Raw genomic sequence first — 14,175 nt, forward strand, 5'->3', positions numbered from 1 at the left:
GTAAAGACATCAGAAGTTAATCGTTAGTTCTTTCCCAAGCATGCTTTTGAAAAATGGCACTTTTAAAATTGCTAATACATTCATCATAAAAATGAAAAATTCTTTGAAAATCTGTTTGCAATACAGTGTTGTTCTTATTAATAACCCTTGGAAATCTGTGTTCATTATACCATAAACATGACCTTTATAAAAACATCAGAAAAATCCAACTGCATAATATGCCAGGTCAAAGATTTTTTTTAAATGTCAAAAAGTGTAAAGCTTTAAAATTAATGTGATTTTTATAATACTTGGCTGATGCTTGTATTTTTGCTTTATTTATTTATGGTGGGGTTTTTTTAAGTCTTTGTGGTTAGGATCCTTTGGGAGACTGTGATCCCAGGGGAGCACTTTTGGGGATAATTCTTCATGCCTTTTAGCAGCTTCCTCCCTGTCATTCAATACTTAGATCCACTTAGTTTGTAACAACATTTTTGCTGGGCCTGTAGCGGGTTAGATCTGGTAAAGTCTGGTTGCTCTCTAGTAGAGGGTACTAACCACATACTTTGACCTGCTGGTTAGGACACATACATGATGCACTAGTCAATAATGGTGCAGTCTAGCACTGTCAGAAAATTTCTTTATCTGCTGGAAGGTGTAGAGAAACACTGTACATGCAGTTTTGGGGAAATCTACATTTGTAACACTGTGCCCTTCCTCTGACTTCATCAGATTGCAGTGTTCCTCTGAAAACACCCATGCTTCCCACATAGCTCACCATGCACTTTAGCTTTAGTCTGGATGTAAATCTTTCAGATGCACGCTGGAAATCATACTGCGGGTAGCTGCTTTATGTGGGAATAGCTAGTCAAGATGAAGACCTTATGGTCATGAGAAGAGAAGAGAAAGCTGTTTTTCCTTTGATATCTGGACAAAATTTTCCAGCCTGGCATTGCTGCTTGGTGGTAGGAATGTCAGGATACTACTATATATTTCTATCTCACTCTAGGCAAGGCAGGCTTTTCACTTCCTTGGTTCACTTTCTTACTAAAGAAAGCAGAAAGTTGTATAAAACATGAGCAGCAGGGGAAGGAACTGCAGAATAGGGCTGGGAATACATAGTTTAGCAAAGTAAAGAGAATTATTAGTGCAGATGTGGACTCATCGGTCCACTCATCTTCCCTCTAGCATTTATGGCTGGGAAGCAAGAACAGGTTTTGACATTGTCTTTGCTGTCACGAGATCACTAAAGTCTGAGTGAAAGTGCCTTCAGTTCACTACTAGACTAAAACCAGGGAAGGATGTTGCAGTGCTTAGAGTACTACGTTTAGTGACCTAGGGCTCAATTCCTTGACCTGCCACAGATTCCTGTGTGAGCTGTGAGCAGGTGACTTATGCTGCCTGCCCTAGGTTCCTGGCTGAAAAATGGGGATAATCTCTTGACATGTAGAAATGTCCTGAGAATTAATACCAGAATTGCATGGAGAAAAATAAGGCTGCTGGGTATTTAACATTTGATTTTGTTTTGTAAGGCAAATGGAAATGAAAAGCTTCTCCATTCTCAGGAGAGAGGAGAGCTAAGGTTCATGGGCATTTTGCTTGTTTGTCTTCTCTGAAGCCATGACGCTGGCAGTCTTGGGCTTTCTGATTCTCTGGTAGCTGGCAAGGCTCATACGGCTGATACTTGGTATGGACAGCTGGTAATAAGCAAGGTGGCCAAATCGGAAAATTTCTTGTTGTTTCCTTCTACTAGAAACAGCCAGAACTTCACAGAAAGTGGAATATTCATTTTGGATCATTTAATTTTCAGTGATCCAACAGCTTCCAATAGGGAAAAAAAATAATCCAAATTTGTCTAACCAACTGGAATAAAACCTCAAAGGATTCCGAAGAGCTCAATTAGGTAGGTCATGTTGCTAAAATAAAAAGCTTAGTTGCTGCCCTTGTGCAGTTTATAATCCATAGAAGTTGTTGCCCATAGTGAGTTAGTGGAATTCATTGCTAGACAGTGTTAAGTACTGAAGTTCTGATCGTGGTTTTTCAGTAGATTTTATTTAATAAAAAAAAAATATTTTAATTGGTAAAGTGTTTCCTGTGGGCCATGGCATATTCTAGATATGGGGGGAAAGGGGTGATACTTTCAGGCTCTGACATTAGTGTCCTTGTGGCCTGAGGTGGGTAAGGTCTGCACAGTGCTGTGCACTTTGATCCTATTCAGACAAACTGGACTTTACTGTCTGTAACCTGGGCCCACCTGTCTGTTAATGCAGATGGACAATGACAGAGGAACAAGAGGAATGAAGGTAGGAAAAAGCGAGCAGGAACCTGAGCTTGTTTACTAAAAGTAAGGACAATAATGAGATGATGGATATCAGAGTACTCATGCAAATTTGTCTCTGCATTTTCCTAGTCCAGCATCATAATAGTAGTTTCACAGGATTCTACACAACGAAAAGAGAAATATATTCCTTTAGGTGTACAGAGGGGTACATTTTTCAATCAAAATTCTTGTATCAGGGTATATGATTTTTTGTTTTTCAAAATGCTTGTAAGTGTGAAAGAAAGACTTTAAAAAAACCCAGTATGATGCATAGCTGCAGGCTTCTAAAAGTAATAATGATAATAAAAAGAATTATTTTTCTAAACTAGCTCACTTTGCAGGAATTACAGAATAAATATTGTCTCTAGACAAAATAATACTTTGAATAGCAGTAAGTGACCAGAGCTGATTCAGACTTTCCAGGTGAATAGTGTATGTGCTGAAAAATGCACTCAATGAATAAATAGTGCGTACTGATTTGTGCCAGAGTGGAAGAGTTTTACCTTTTTTTAAAAAAAGGAAGGGAGGAAAAGAGGGAAAGAGATTAGAAAATATTTGAAAATATTTTTGTAATGAGTAGTTTTGAATTGTTTGGGTTTGGGTGTTTGAAATTTGCCAATATTTAAATAATAAAAATGGTTAAGTATCCAAGTACAAACTATAGAATTTCATTTAGGGTTGAAGAAATGTTTCCGCTGACACAACAATTTTTTTTTTCCCCCTAATTGTCTTTATTTTTTGGTTTGGCCAGTGAACTGAAAAATCAATTACTTGCAGATCTCCACAGCTGAGACAGTGTTGCATTCATCCTCTTCAAAGTGACTAGCCACTGTTAACATCACTAACAGCAAAACCTATGAAAGGAAAGCTTGTACTGCCACACAGTGTACTTGGTCCTCAAGCTGTCTCAGGAGAGTCAGCGCGATAGAGGCTCGTGTGGTTGGAGTCCCGTTTTGAGGGTTCTTCTTTTCTAGTGAATGTCAAATATTTAATACAGTTGGTATTTTCCTTTCTTTTCTGAAACTAAGAGGGATTATATGAAACCATATTGTGTTTAAATGTGGATATCCTCATTTTTAAAATATTTTTGAGATTATTATATAAAGAAAGCACTCTCCAAAAAAAGTCTGTTAACAATGCAGGAGTCAAAAGCACTTTGTTTTAAGGTCCTTATTTTCCCTGCTAAAAAAAAAAAAGAAAGAAAGAAACAAACCACACACACACAAAACAACAACCAAAAAACCGTTACAAGGAGCTGAGTTCTAACATTATAAATGGTCAGAAGATAGATTTTCTGAGCAATAAATTCTCAACAGGCATCACATTACTTGTTCACACATAACCTCCTTTCAGGCCATATGGAATAATATGTAGCCTGTTAAATATTTAAAATCAAAAGTGTATCCATTTATGCATATAAAAGGTACAGGTTGCATGTTAACTAACTTTCTGTATGCTGAGTTCATATTTTAGTCACTTAAGTAGTAGAATAACTACTAATAAGTAGTTTGGTGATTAGGTGAAGCCTGTTTTGCCATGTCAGGTTAGATCACTGGTACTACTTATTATGGAACTGAACTTACCTTTAAAGTGACAATCCAGCAGTTTTTAAGAAAAGTATTTGTTCCAAAAATGAAGACTATCATACAGTGAGAAAAGGGAGTACCCTTGTGACTATAGGTCATGACAAATTGCTTTAAGGTAACACCTAAAAGCCAGATCTACAATTCACATCGCACTGTCTCTGTTATATCCCAGAGGTTATTCTTTTGTCTTTGGACATATTTAAATTTCCCATTTTACCAGATTCTCTGAAGACCTAAATGTGATACCTAACATTTTAGATAAAGGAAGTTCATTATTAATCATGGCTAGCCTACTGTTACTAATTGCTTATGTCTTTACTGTCTTTTTGAAGAAAATCATTTCAAATACACCTTTTCTTTGGCCCACTGGCAAGCTAAATTCATAATGAATTAAAAGTTCTAGCTGATATTGAGTTATCCAGATGTAAGTTTCTTAGCATTTGGAAGATATAACATGAGCTCCCCACATATCCCTTCACTTTTATACTTTAAAATAGCCTGAGTTAGTTTTCTTGAAAATTTCCTAGGAAAAAAAATCCTCTTTTGGCTCAGGCTCTCTAGGATCTATTGAAAGCTTAGTGCGTGTGAACTGTCAGATATTAGGATCCTAAATGAAAAATATTAATGATACTTTTTGAAGTTACCTTGTTAAGTTACCTAGAAGTTAACTTTTAAGTTGGAAACCATTGGCGCATTCCCAGCTACTCCACTGAGTCATACCAGCTGAAAGGTTCTCTGAGGTTCTGCCAAGGCAGAATGGGTGTATTGTTTTGACCTTAAATAAGCTGTCATGGAAATATTGGGCGAGGCATGAGATGGGGTGGAAAACTTGCGAATATCCCTATCTTGGAGAAACCAAACTATGATACTGAAACCAAACTCAGACTCCAGGATGGAAGGGAAGTTGAACATTAGGGCATCTCTGATGTATTGAAAATGGCTGTACACATGGCCAGAAGGAAAAAACTGCATAGTAATGAAGGAATGAAAATGGTATTCTGCAGAGATTTGCTTCTTCACTTGGTGTTTATGGTGGTAATAGCTAGTGATGGAAGAACTGCAAAAGATTTAGATTAATGGGGTATTAGTTTAGAGTTCCTGCCCAGCTTACATACCTCCAAGTTCCAAATGCATTGCAAAAATTTATCTACATTATTTGTGTCTGCAAAATTTGGGCTTGATATCTCCTTAAGAGAGGTTATTTGATATAGATCTGGTGATTCTTTTTCTGGAAACTAAACCTGCAGTTCAGTTTAAAGGATTGGGAATGAGAGAGTGCATGAGGAAAGGCTATGCAGGGGAAGCTGTAGCATAGCTTTCTCTATAACCAAGTCACAAAATATAGCACTATGCAGTTGCCAAATTGTTGAGCTGTTTTTTAGGGGACCTGAGGGACAGGATCTTGACCTCCTCCAGAAACGTTAAGGAAACTTGTTATTTTTCATCCTGTATATAGAAAACACCCTGCTCTATCACGTCTGTTTACTCTAAGACTATTTTCTTTTGTTTCCTTTGTGCATATTTAGTCTTTGTGCTTCTCTTAATCCAGATTTTAGGGACAGTACTTACAGCTGTTTATACTCTTTACCTAGCACTGATCTGAGGGATATTTGAGGTGAACTGGGCACAAAAACTTGCATGGGAGATGTTCTTATCCGAAAATGCTATTTCATTGAAAGCAAAAATTTCCCCCAGAAGTTGTTAAATTTTTTGTAAAGAATTGTGACAAAAAATGTCTTTAAGAAAAGGTCAAAACTTTAGTATTTTTAAAGAAATCTAGTTTCTTCTTTTTGGAATGACTTCTCATTTTAAAATCTATTTTCAATTCGGTAGTGAAACATGGTCTCTAAAGTCAAAACTGGGGAGGGGGGGGAAACAGTATTCACATTCCAACTCAAAACAAATAAAATATGACAATGCCTTTTGGAATGGACAGTTTGTGGTTGAACGTGCAGGAATCATCTCTTCGTCTGTTGTCTTCCCATACAGGCAAGAAAGGTGTTGTAGTGATGAAGTTCATATCACCAGTGTTTTCTGAAGGAGAACCGCTTGAGTAGGCTATGCCACAAAGAGCATGAACCTCATGTTGCACACGCAGCTTTGTACCACTTAGGCTGGCTGTGTTCAGAGCATAATGCTGTATCGCAAAACAGATTACCTAGTGGTAGGGCAAAATGTCCCAACTGGAGACGTGAAAGTGCATCCCTGTATAAAAATGCACAGTTTGATTGATAGTGGGGGAGTTCTCAAAAACCATCTCAATCAGATATAGGAAGGGGCAAAAGTTTGTGGCAAGCTTTTCTTCAAATTTGTTTGCTCACGCTTACCTTGGATGTATGACTAGTGCCTCTGGCTGAGAGATTATCTTGTCTATGTTTTAAGTTGCCTGAAAATTGAAGAAACAAATGATTACTTCAATCTTGGTTAAAATGCTGAGCTAATTAAGCTTCTAAGTTGTATAAATCCTGTGCTTCCTACAAAGAAAATTGAGGTAAAAACACTGACATGAATTTCCCAAATGCCTGGAACATTTGTCTCCCATTTAGGATCTGAATGGGCTGGAAAGACTCCTGCTCTTTAGAAAGACATTAGACTATAACATCACTAACTTGTAACACTGGAATTAGTAAATACATTAGCATCCTCCTATTTTAAGAAATTGTAGCACGCTACTTATAAAATGTGACTTTAGACCTGTACTGCCTTACATGTTGGGGGGACTGTTATGTCTCTTAAGTCAGGCCATGCATGCACCTAGTTTTTGGCAAGGATGTCTATGTGAACTTCAGGTAATAATACAGACCATCAAGCACAGGCTATGGACAAAGCCTGTCAGTGGTGTGGGATGTTATCCTAGCTTTATTGGTCAAAGTGAAACTCCAAAACTTGCTGGTAGGAAGTCTGTAAAAAGGTTGACATTGAGCCTTCCTTGTGTGTTGATCAGCAGTGTTGTATCTGCACAGGGAAAGCTATGGAGGTCTTCCTGTAGAAGCTTATCATACAGAACACCAAAACAGTCATAAGCAATCTTTATGGTTCTTCACCTTGATCCAGTGTTCGGTGACAACGGATAACTAAAAAGGACCTATACCTCACTCTAATCATTTTCTAAGTGTGCTGTTGTCACACATATCACCACTTACATACAAAGTAAATTCTACTTTATGAGTTTTAGTGCACCTCTTTCTTTACCTTCAGTTTGGCTTTCTTAGTTCTCATGCTTTTCTTCTGTCATCATTTCTGCCCTTGATATTGCCTTCTTTACAGTAAGAATGTATCTACATGTACTCTTCAAGAACTCTTCCCAGTGGGCTTCTACCCCTCTGCATCCCTCTGATAATGGATTATATGGGAAATGGTTAACATTGACATTCCCAAATGTTGTCCAAAGGTTTTTCAGTTAAGCTGAGTCACAAAAATTGCCATTGTTTCAGGTTTTCTGTTGCTGATTCTGGAGTACAACTCCGTGCATGTTAAATGGAAAGAGAAGCTAATGTTTGCAGCCATAAACATTACAGAATTTCTTTCAAGCAAAAGCTCAAATTTCATAATACCTATCACATGCTCCATCATTAAGGGACATGTCTGACACTATTGCAAAACCAGACAGCAGCTGTGCTCCTGAACATACTCATTTTCTGTGCCACTGTAGCCAGGACTGTGGTAGATTTTAAACTCTGTTCCAGAAGCTCTGAGTCCCAGCCAAGGTCCTGCAGAGCTGGCTGAATTTTTCCTTTTAAAGCATGTTCTTGTCCCCAGATGTCTTTATGCAGCACTGTCTGGAAGCGGCAGGTGGGTGACTGCCTAGTCATGCCACAGGGAAGGATCACAATAGAAATATTTCATCCTTCGTTGCATGGTATCCTAGAAGAATATGGGATAGCAACGCTGTTGTTCTAGGTAATCCGAACCTGCGAGGCTGTCCTCCATAGCACTGAGATAATACACTCAATGAGCTGGGTCCCCAAGCATAGGTGATATTTCTCAGTCCAGTTTGCATTTGCATCTGTGAGTTGTAGGATGTTTAATCAGCTCAAATTCTTTGCTATTGCCAGGCAAATGCTCACCTTGGCCTTTCTGCGTGATTCTGTGCAATCTCAGTTGCAACGTGGAGACTTCTTAGTATGGTTTTTATTGGTAGGAGTGACTTCTTCCCTTCATGGTCTGTGAAAGCTTTAAGTGAGAAAAATTAAGTATTTCCAGCATCTAAAAAAATATCTTTATGGGTCTTTCCTATTCAGAGGGGGTAAGATTGGCCTGTTCAACACTACCTTATTGTCATTCTGACCTGTTAAATTTATTTTTACACTGTTTTTGTAATAATGCCATGAGAATGTAGCAATTGCCAAGCCAATGGCAATCATGAAATACTTGATGATTCTATGCTGATGAGTTATGGAAAGCAAAGGCTGCTTGCCTTCTGCTTTTCTGTTGCTCATATCCTTAGCTGCTGCATTCAAAGAGTGATTTGGTACACACTTACATTGAGGTAAATGTAGAAAATACTCCAAAAATGGCAGTTAATCTAGGGCAAAAACTAGCATGAGATTGGAGTGAACCCTAATCCAGTGCCTTTGGTTTACTAGTGGGTAATGTTTTCCTTTCAATGATTCTTAGTGAAATGTTTCACAGAGAAGCTGAAAGTTGGCAAAATAATACTGTCTTTGAAAATTTGGCTCCAGCTGATTTTATACCTAGAAGCAGAACTGTAGATGATCACCTACAACTGGTTAATTAAATCCTATGCTGTTAGCCCTCAATTAGACACATGAAATTGCAAACCTTGTTAGCAGATTTGCTGGCCAAATATGGAGAGATTCTGTATATCATTCTGACTACTTTATATTTGGGCTCTTAAAGAATGTATGCAGCTTGTCTAATGAAGTGCCTGTATGTATGAGAGGAAAAAAAGAAACAGATTTCAGATCTCTCCCCCTGTTGGTCTGTCTGCCTGTGTCTCTGTTCAATGAGTGGGGTAAAACTCCCCTTATGGGTTTATTTAATATTTCTTGGACTCTTACCAGCAAGTTTTGACAGTCTGTTGCCTGCCTCTCAGATTAGAAGAACACTGGCATATTTTAACAGTTTCGTAGGATCCAAATAGTCTTTAATTAAGAGGGAATTGACATTTTGGAGTGCAACCAAAACATGGGAGACATTGGAAGCAGTGATCGGGCTTGGATCCTTCCAGCTTTTAGCTGGCTGTGGCAAGGGGCAAACAAATAAGTAAAATAGGGTCCGCTGCAAACAGGTAGTGACTTATTGGTATGCAAGGAGATTTCTTCATTTGCATTATGTTTCCACAGAGCTGGTGGTTGGTAGTGTTAGCCGGGAGGAGCTTTCTGCTGCACAGAGTCTGAATCAGCTCCACCCCTTGCAGGAGCAGAAAGTATTTGTCAGTACCTTCCCATGAACAGAATTTCGGTGGCTGCTGAAACTTCTTAATTTAGATTTGTATTGATCAACTGTTGAGGCAGCAAGGTACGTTGTGTTTGCAAGGTTTAGGTTGATTCTGAAGCCCTAAGCTCCACAACTGAGCATTTAATTACAAAATCAAAAGTCTTCAAATGACATAACTTTTGCTGAGCCGAACATCTAGTTGTTGTTCTTTTTCTTCTGGAGCAGTTTGCCTTTGGAGGGTTGAGCAATAGGGTTGGGATGAAACACTGAAATTATAGCAGAATGAGACTAGCTGAAGTTCTAAAGGGAAGTCAGACATATGCTGAACTACTGTTCCAGATAATCCAGGGAGAGAAATGGTTTATTAGCTAATTTTAAATGCTACATTGATACCTGAAGCAATTACTTGCAAAGAATTATAACCAACAGTCACTGAGTCAGCTGTGCTTTTTTTCACTAATGCAGTAGTTTGTGGACAAATAAAAATATATTTGTTTAATCCAGTATTTGCTTTTCATTGTTGCTTTTTTGTGTAGTACTTGCTGAATGCCTTCTGGTTTTTTTTCTACACCTAGGTGGTACATGCCAGAGCCCTGCTCTTCCAGCGCTAGTGCGTCCTCCTGCTCCACCTTTGCAGCCGTCGCTGGATATTAAACCATTTCTTCCGTTTCCTCTGGACACTGCCGCAGCAGTCAATCTCTTCCCCAACTTCAATGCAGTAAGTGCACTCCTAACAGTTACTGTCCACCGCAGTGAGCCACACTTTCCATGGAAGACTCAAGAGGGCACAAAGTAGAATTTTATGTACTCAATTAAACCTGGAATATCTTCTCCCATATTGAGGGCCAAATAGCTCTTTCAGACACACTGGTAGGCCATAAATTAAAGCCTAGCTGAGTGTTAGTCAGAAGTAATGTAGAAGGAAAAAATGATATGATCCCAAGTGACATGCAATAAAATTGCAGGCCATATTCAGTCCCAGGGCTTGTGAGTTTCCCACTCTAATTTAAGACGTGCAGAGTTTCACTAACTTACAGCTCACTGCAACTCTCAGAGAGTGAAACTCTTAGACTGATGGTGTTCTACATCCCATCTCCAACAAGCTTCTTGAGAAATACTTAAAATTTACAAATTGGAGGGACTACAAAAGATAAAACTGTCAAGGCAATTAGAGTAAGAATGAGAACAGCATTAGCTGGTATATGAGCTATTCACTGGCAAACAATGCAGTGTATTTTTTTCAGGTTACGATATGTTACTGCTCATGCCTTAGGTTAAAACAAGGTTAGATGTCTCTTTAATAATTTTTTTACTTAGTCATACTATCCACTATTATAGAAAACTTATTCCTCCTTAAGTATTTTCATTATTTTACTGACGTATGTCATGAATGTTTCAATTTTGCTGTTTCTGGCTGAGATATTTCATGCTCTAAGAGGAAAATAAAAAAAGTCTAAATTGGTTTAATGTTGATTTTGACTTTATAGAATTATGCCCCTTTTTAATTTGAACATACTCTGGGAAGTTCTTTTCCTTATTTACATATACTAGATATAGGAAAAAACCCCTAAGAATGTATGTGCTTACCTACTTTGAGAGACACCGGGAGGGCTGGAATTTGCCATGCCAAAACAATTCTAATTAACATGCAAAAATCTTAATTACAGTAATTAAGAGTAGTAAAAGAACTTGCCCATTCTAGAAGCAATTTATAGTAATCAATAGCAAATTTCCATAATTAAATGTTCATTTATTTACCTTTTATGGATTTTCATTTTGCTTTAAAGTAATTAAAATGAACTAATTGTCAAAAATATTTATTTATGCAGTCTTAAATTCGAGCAATTCACAGCATTAATAGAGATCGGAGAAACTATAAGCTGCAAGTCTTAAAATGCTCAGAAACAGTATGTCAAGGAATTATTATTACAAAGAAACTTTTTATTACAAAGAAAGTTTTTCAAATTTTAAAATGTATATAGGTATGCAGCAAAGTTTTTAAAAGTGCTGGTTTTAACTAAGTTACTGATAACTCATCATGAAATGGATAAACTATTAGACTTGTTTAGTATGCTTTAGTTGTGGGGTTTTTTACCAGTTTTGCTTGTGATCACTGTTTGTATTTAATACAATAGGCCAGCTGAATTTTTAGAAATTGTCTCTTAGAATTTCTGGTTTTTTCAGGATTTTCCATAGTTCAGAGTCTTCAGATTGTTTTGCTAATTGTTTAACTCTGCATAATTCAAATACAATTTTAATGATGGATTTTAATAAATAATTGTTAATCTTGTGTTGTTCCATAAATTTGCAGTTTCTTTCTTTCTTACAAAGACTGATTTTATACTATAACTATTGTGGGGCGGGGGAAGATGTGCTCACATTCCTTTGGAAGTAAGGAAGTAAAAATAGACTCCTATCAAAACCCTGTTATTCCTGAACATCATCTTAGTAGTATATCATTTGGTATAAGCACTGTAGTTGGACTTTACAGACTCCTCGTCTCTTCAATTTTTCAGTAAACTGAGCCTAGGTTTCAAGAGTGAGACTAGCAGCCCTTTCTAACAGCACTCTGAAGTTCATTCCCATGCACAGTACTACTTCCTGTGATGTGTGGCCATCTGCCAAGTCCACCTTTGCCAAATATGTCAGTCCTGAGTGTGAGGATGCTGTCATCAGAGCTGCTGTCACCTGCCTTGCTGCTCATCATTTTTGCCGTGCAACGTGACCTTTGCCTTTTCATCATGTGTGCTGACATGCAGCATCATCCTCAGTGTTCACAATTTCATTCTGAACAGTACATTATTGAACGCTGCTATGTTTAGCTCATATGCCAGAGCTGGTTAACGGCATCCTCCAAACATGTAGGCTAGCTGAGAAGTTCTGCATATTTCCAGAAATTCTTTCCAAGCTGATGAATCTTTTGCGGACACATCAGCTGCTGCTGAGCATTATCAGCCTAAGGAGAAGGTAACCCCCATGTCATATTAGACTTTAAACAGGACGTCTGACAAAGGCTTTAAGTATGTGACTGTGAGGCAGAAAACAAGTGTTTAACCAAAAAATGATCTTCGTAAATATGCATGCTCATGAACAATTGTAGCTATCGATAATGCTTTATATTCATTGGCTTCATTGACAATCCTACACAGTGTCAGTGGAGAAACATTTGTGTTCTGTGGCTAAACCAAGGTCAAGCGGGTGGTCAGTAAAAGGACACCTGAACTGGACGTTCTCTCTCATGTTGTCAATAAATTAGTTTTACCCTTGATTGAGATGTCAGGGTCATAGATTGTGTCTTAGGAAATGGATTTCTAAAGACCTCTTGACCCTCACACAATTCCATAGGAACTAATGAGTTTGGCAGCATGTCCGAGCTACTTCCCAAGAGGCTAGAAGGAAGTCCAGAGTTTTGGCCATTTACTGGCCACTTTTCAGCAGCCTTCACTGGAGAAGAGCATGATCAAGGAGAAACTTGAGTAAAAATTTAGTTGCGTTTCAGAGAAAAGAAGTGGTCTCTGGTTGTGGCAATCCTAACTCAACTTGAGAGCTTGGTTGTGATAGGCATAGGCATCTGAGCTAATCAGCCTAAGCTTCTTCACAAAAGATAATGGAGAAAAATGAGCAGTTTCTCCAATTTTTTAAGTGGAGAAAAATACACAAAGGTAGGTTGCAATGCAAGCACCCTATATGTCTACTTTAGTATGAGGTGAAGTGAACCCTGAAAGTTCTCATTCATCTCTGCTGACTATAAAGAGGGACTGGCTCAGCTGCATCTATGTTTAGTTAGATGAATCCCACATTATGGCACAGGTCATAAACTATTCACAGCTGATATGTTAAATTCCACTCAGAAATCAGATGACAGAAGTGCTGACATTGTATTGTATGTTTACAGAGGAATGCTCCCACTTATCAGTTATGCTTCTAATTTTATCTAAAGACAATCTTAAGGTAATTTGAGGATTCAGATGAACTGGACAGAAATATTAGAAGAGGTGAAAGCAAAAGTAACTTACCAATGGAGAATCTCAGGCATGTACACAAGAACTAACAAAACCAAATACTGATCTTAAGTATCACAAATAATAATAGTAAGGTGTTGTATTTTATAATATTTTTTCACTCTATTTCAGTTTATTACAAACGTAAGATTACTTTCTTTGTTACTGATGATTTTGCTCTAAAGCTAGCTCAGTTTTTGCTGACTGCCTCTGAAGAAAACATTCAGCACTGATTTCTACAAAGCCAAAAGCTTTCATTGGAGCAGAGAATAGAAGAGATAACATGAGGTGTGCAAACATTTATCAGTAATATCTCTGGACACTGAGGAGAGGGAAAAGTAAAAAGTGAGCAACCTGAGAAATGCAGGGAAGACAACATGTGAAACTTTGAACCATTTGGTTTCAGGAGGAACATTTTCTATTTATACAAGAAAGCGTAAAGCAAACATACCGATTAACAGTATGGTTAGCTGAACATTTGTAGGTGCTATGCTCTTAATTGTGAAGCAAATGGGTACCCTCAAGTTATATGTAACAAGAAATTTTAAGAACACAGCTGTTTAAACTGAAAACAGCCCACTAGTGCACACCCTGAAGAATCACAAGTTCAGTGTAAGTTTATCTGATATAAAAAGATGAATCAAGTGTGTGGCATTTAAATGGCTAGATTTTATGAAAGGAAGAAACTACAACTATAAATAATGCTTACATAGCTTTTTAAAATTGATTTGAAGATTGTCAGAGGAATAGGAAAAAAATAAATTGTCTATTCTGAAAAATGTTTGAGATCATTTAGCAAACATTTGGTATAGTTCTACATTTTCATCTGCAGAGTGAGAAGCTTTAAGTCTGTGTGCTTCTAAGAACTAGTTCTTAGACACAAAGCTTT

At 37.7% G+C, this 14,175-nt stretch overlaps 1 protein-coding gene across 4 annotated transcripts in view; it reads left to right on the top strand.

The window, feature by feature from the left end:
- ZNF385D (zinc finger protein 385D) overlaps positions 1-14,175 on the top strand; it is a 456,703-nt gene that overhangs the window by 298,198 nt on the left and 144,330 nt on the right. For all 4 annotated transcript variants that reach the window (XM_052798287.1, XM_052798298.1, XM_052798320.1 and 1 more), the window contains one exon: positions 9,861-10,003. In XM_052798287.1, coding sequence (XP_052654247.1) covers positions 9,861-10,003 — 143 coding nt within the window. The remainder of the gene's footprint in view (positions 1-9,860; positions 10,004-14,175) is intronic.

The sequence above is a fragment of the Harpia harpyja genome, chromosome 1, assembly GCF_026419915.1.
Source record: "Harpia harpyja isolate bHarHar1 chromosome 1, bHarHar1 primary haplotype, whole genome shotgun sequence".
Taxonomy (NCBI): domain Eukaryota; kingdom Metazoa; phylum Chordata; class Aves; order Accipitriformes; family Accipitridae; genus Harpia; species Harpia harpyja.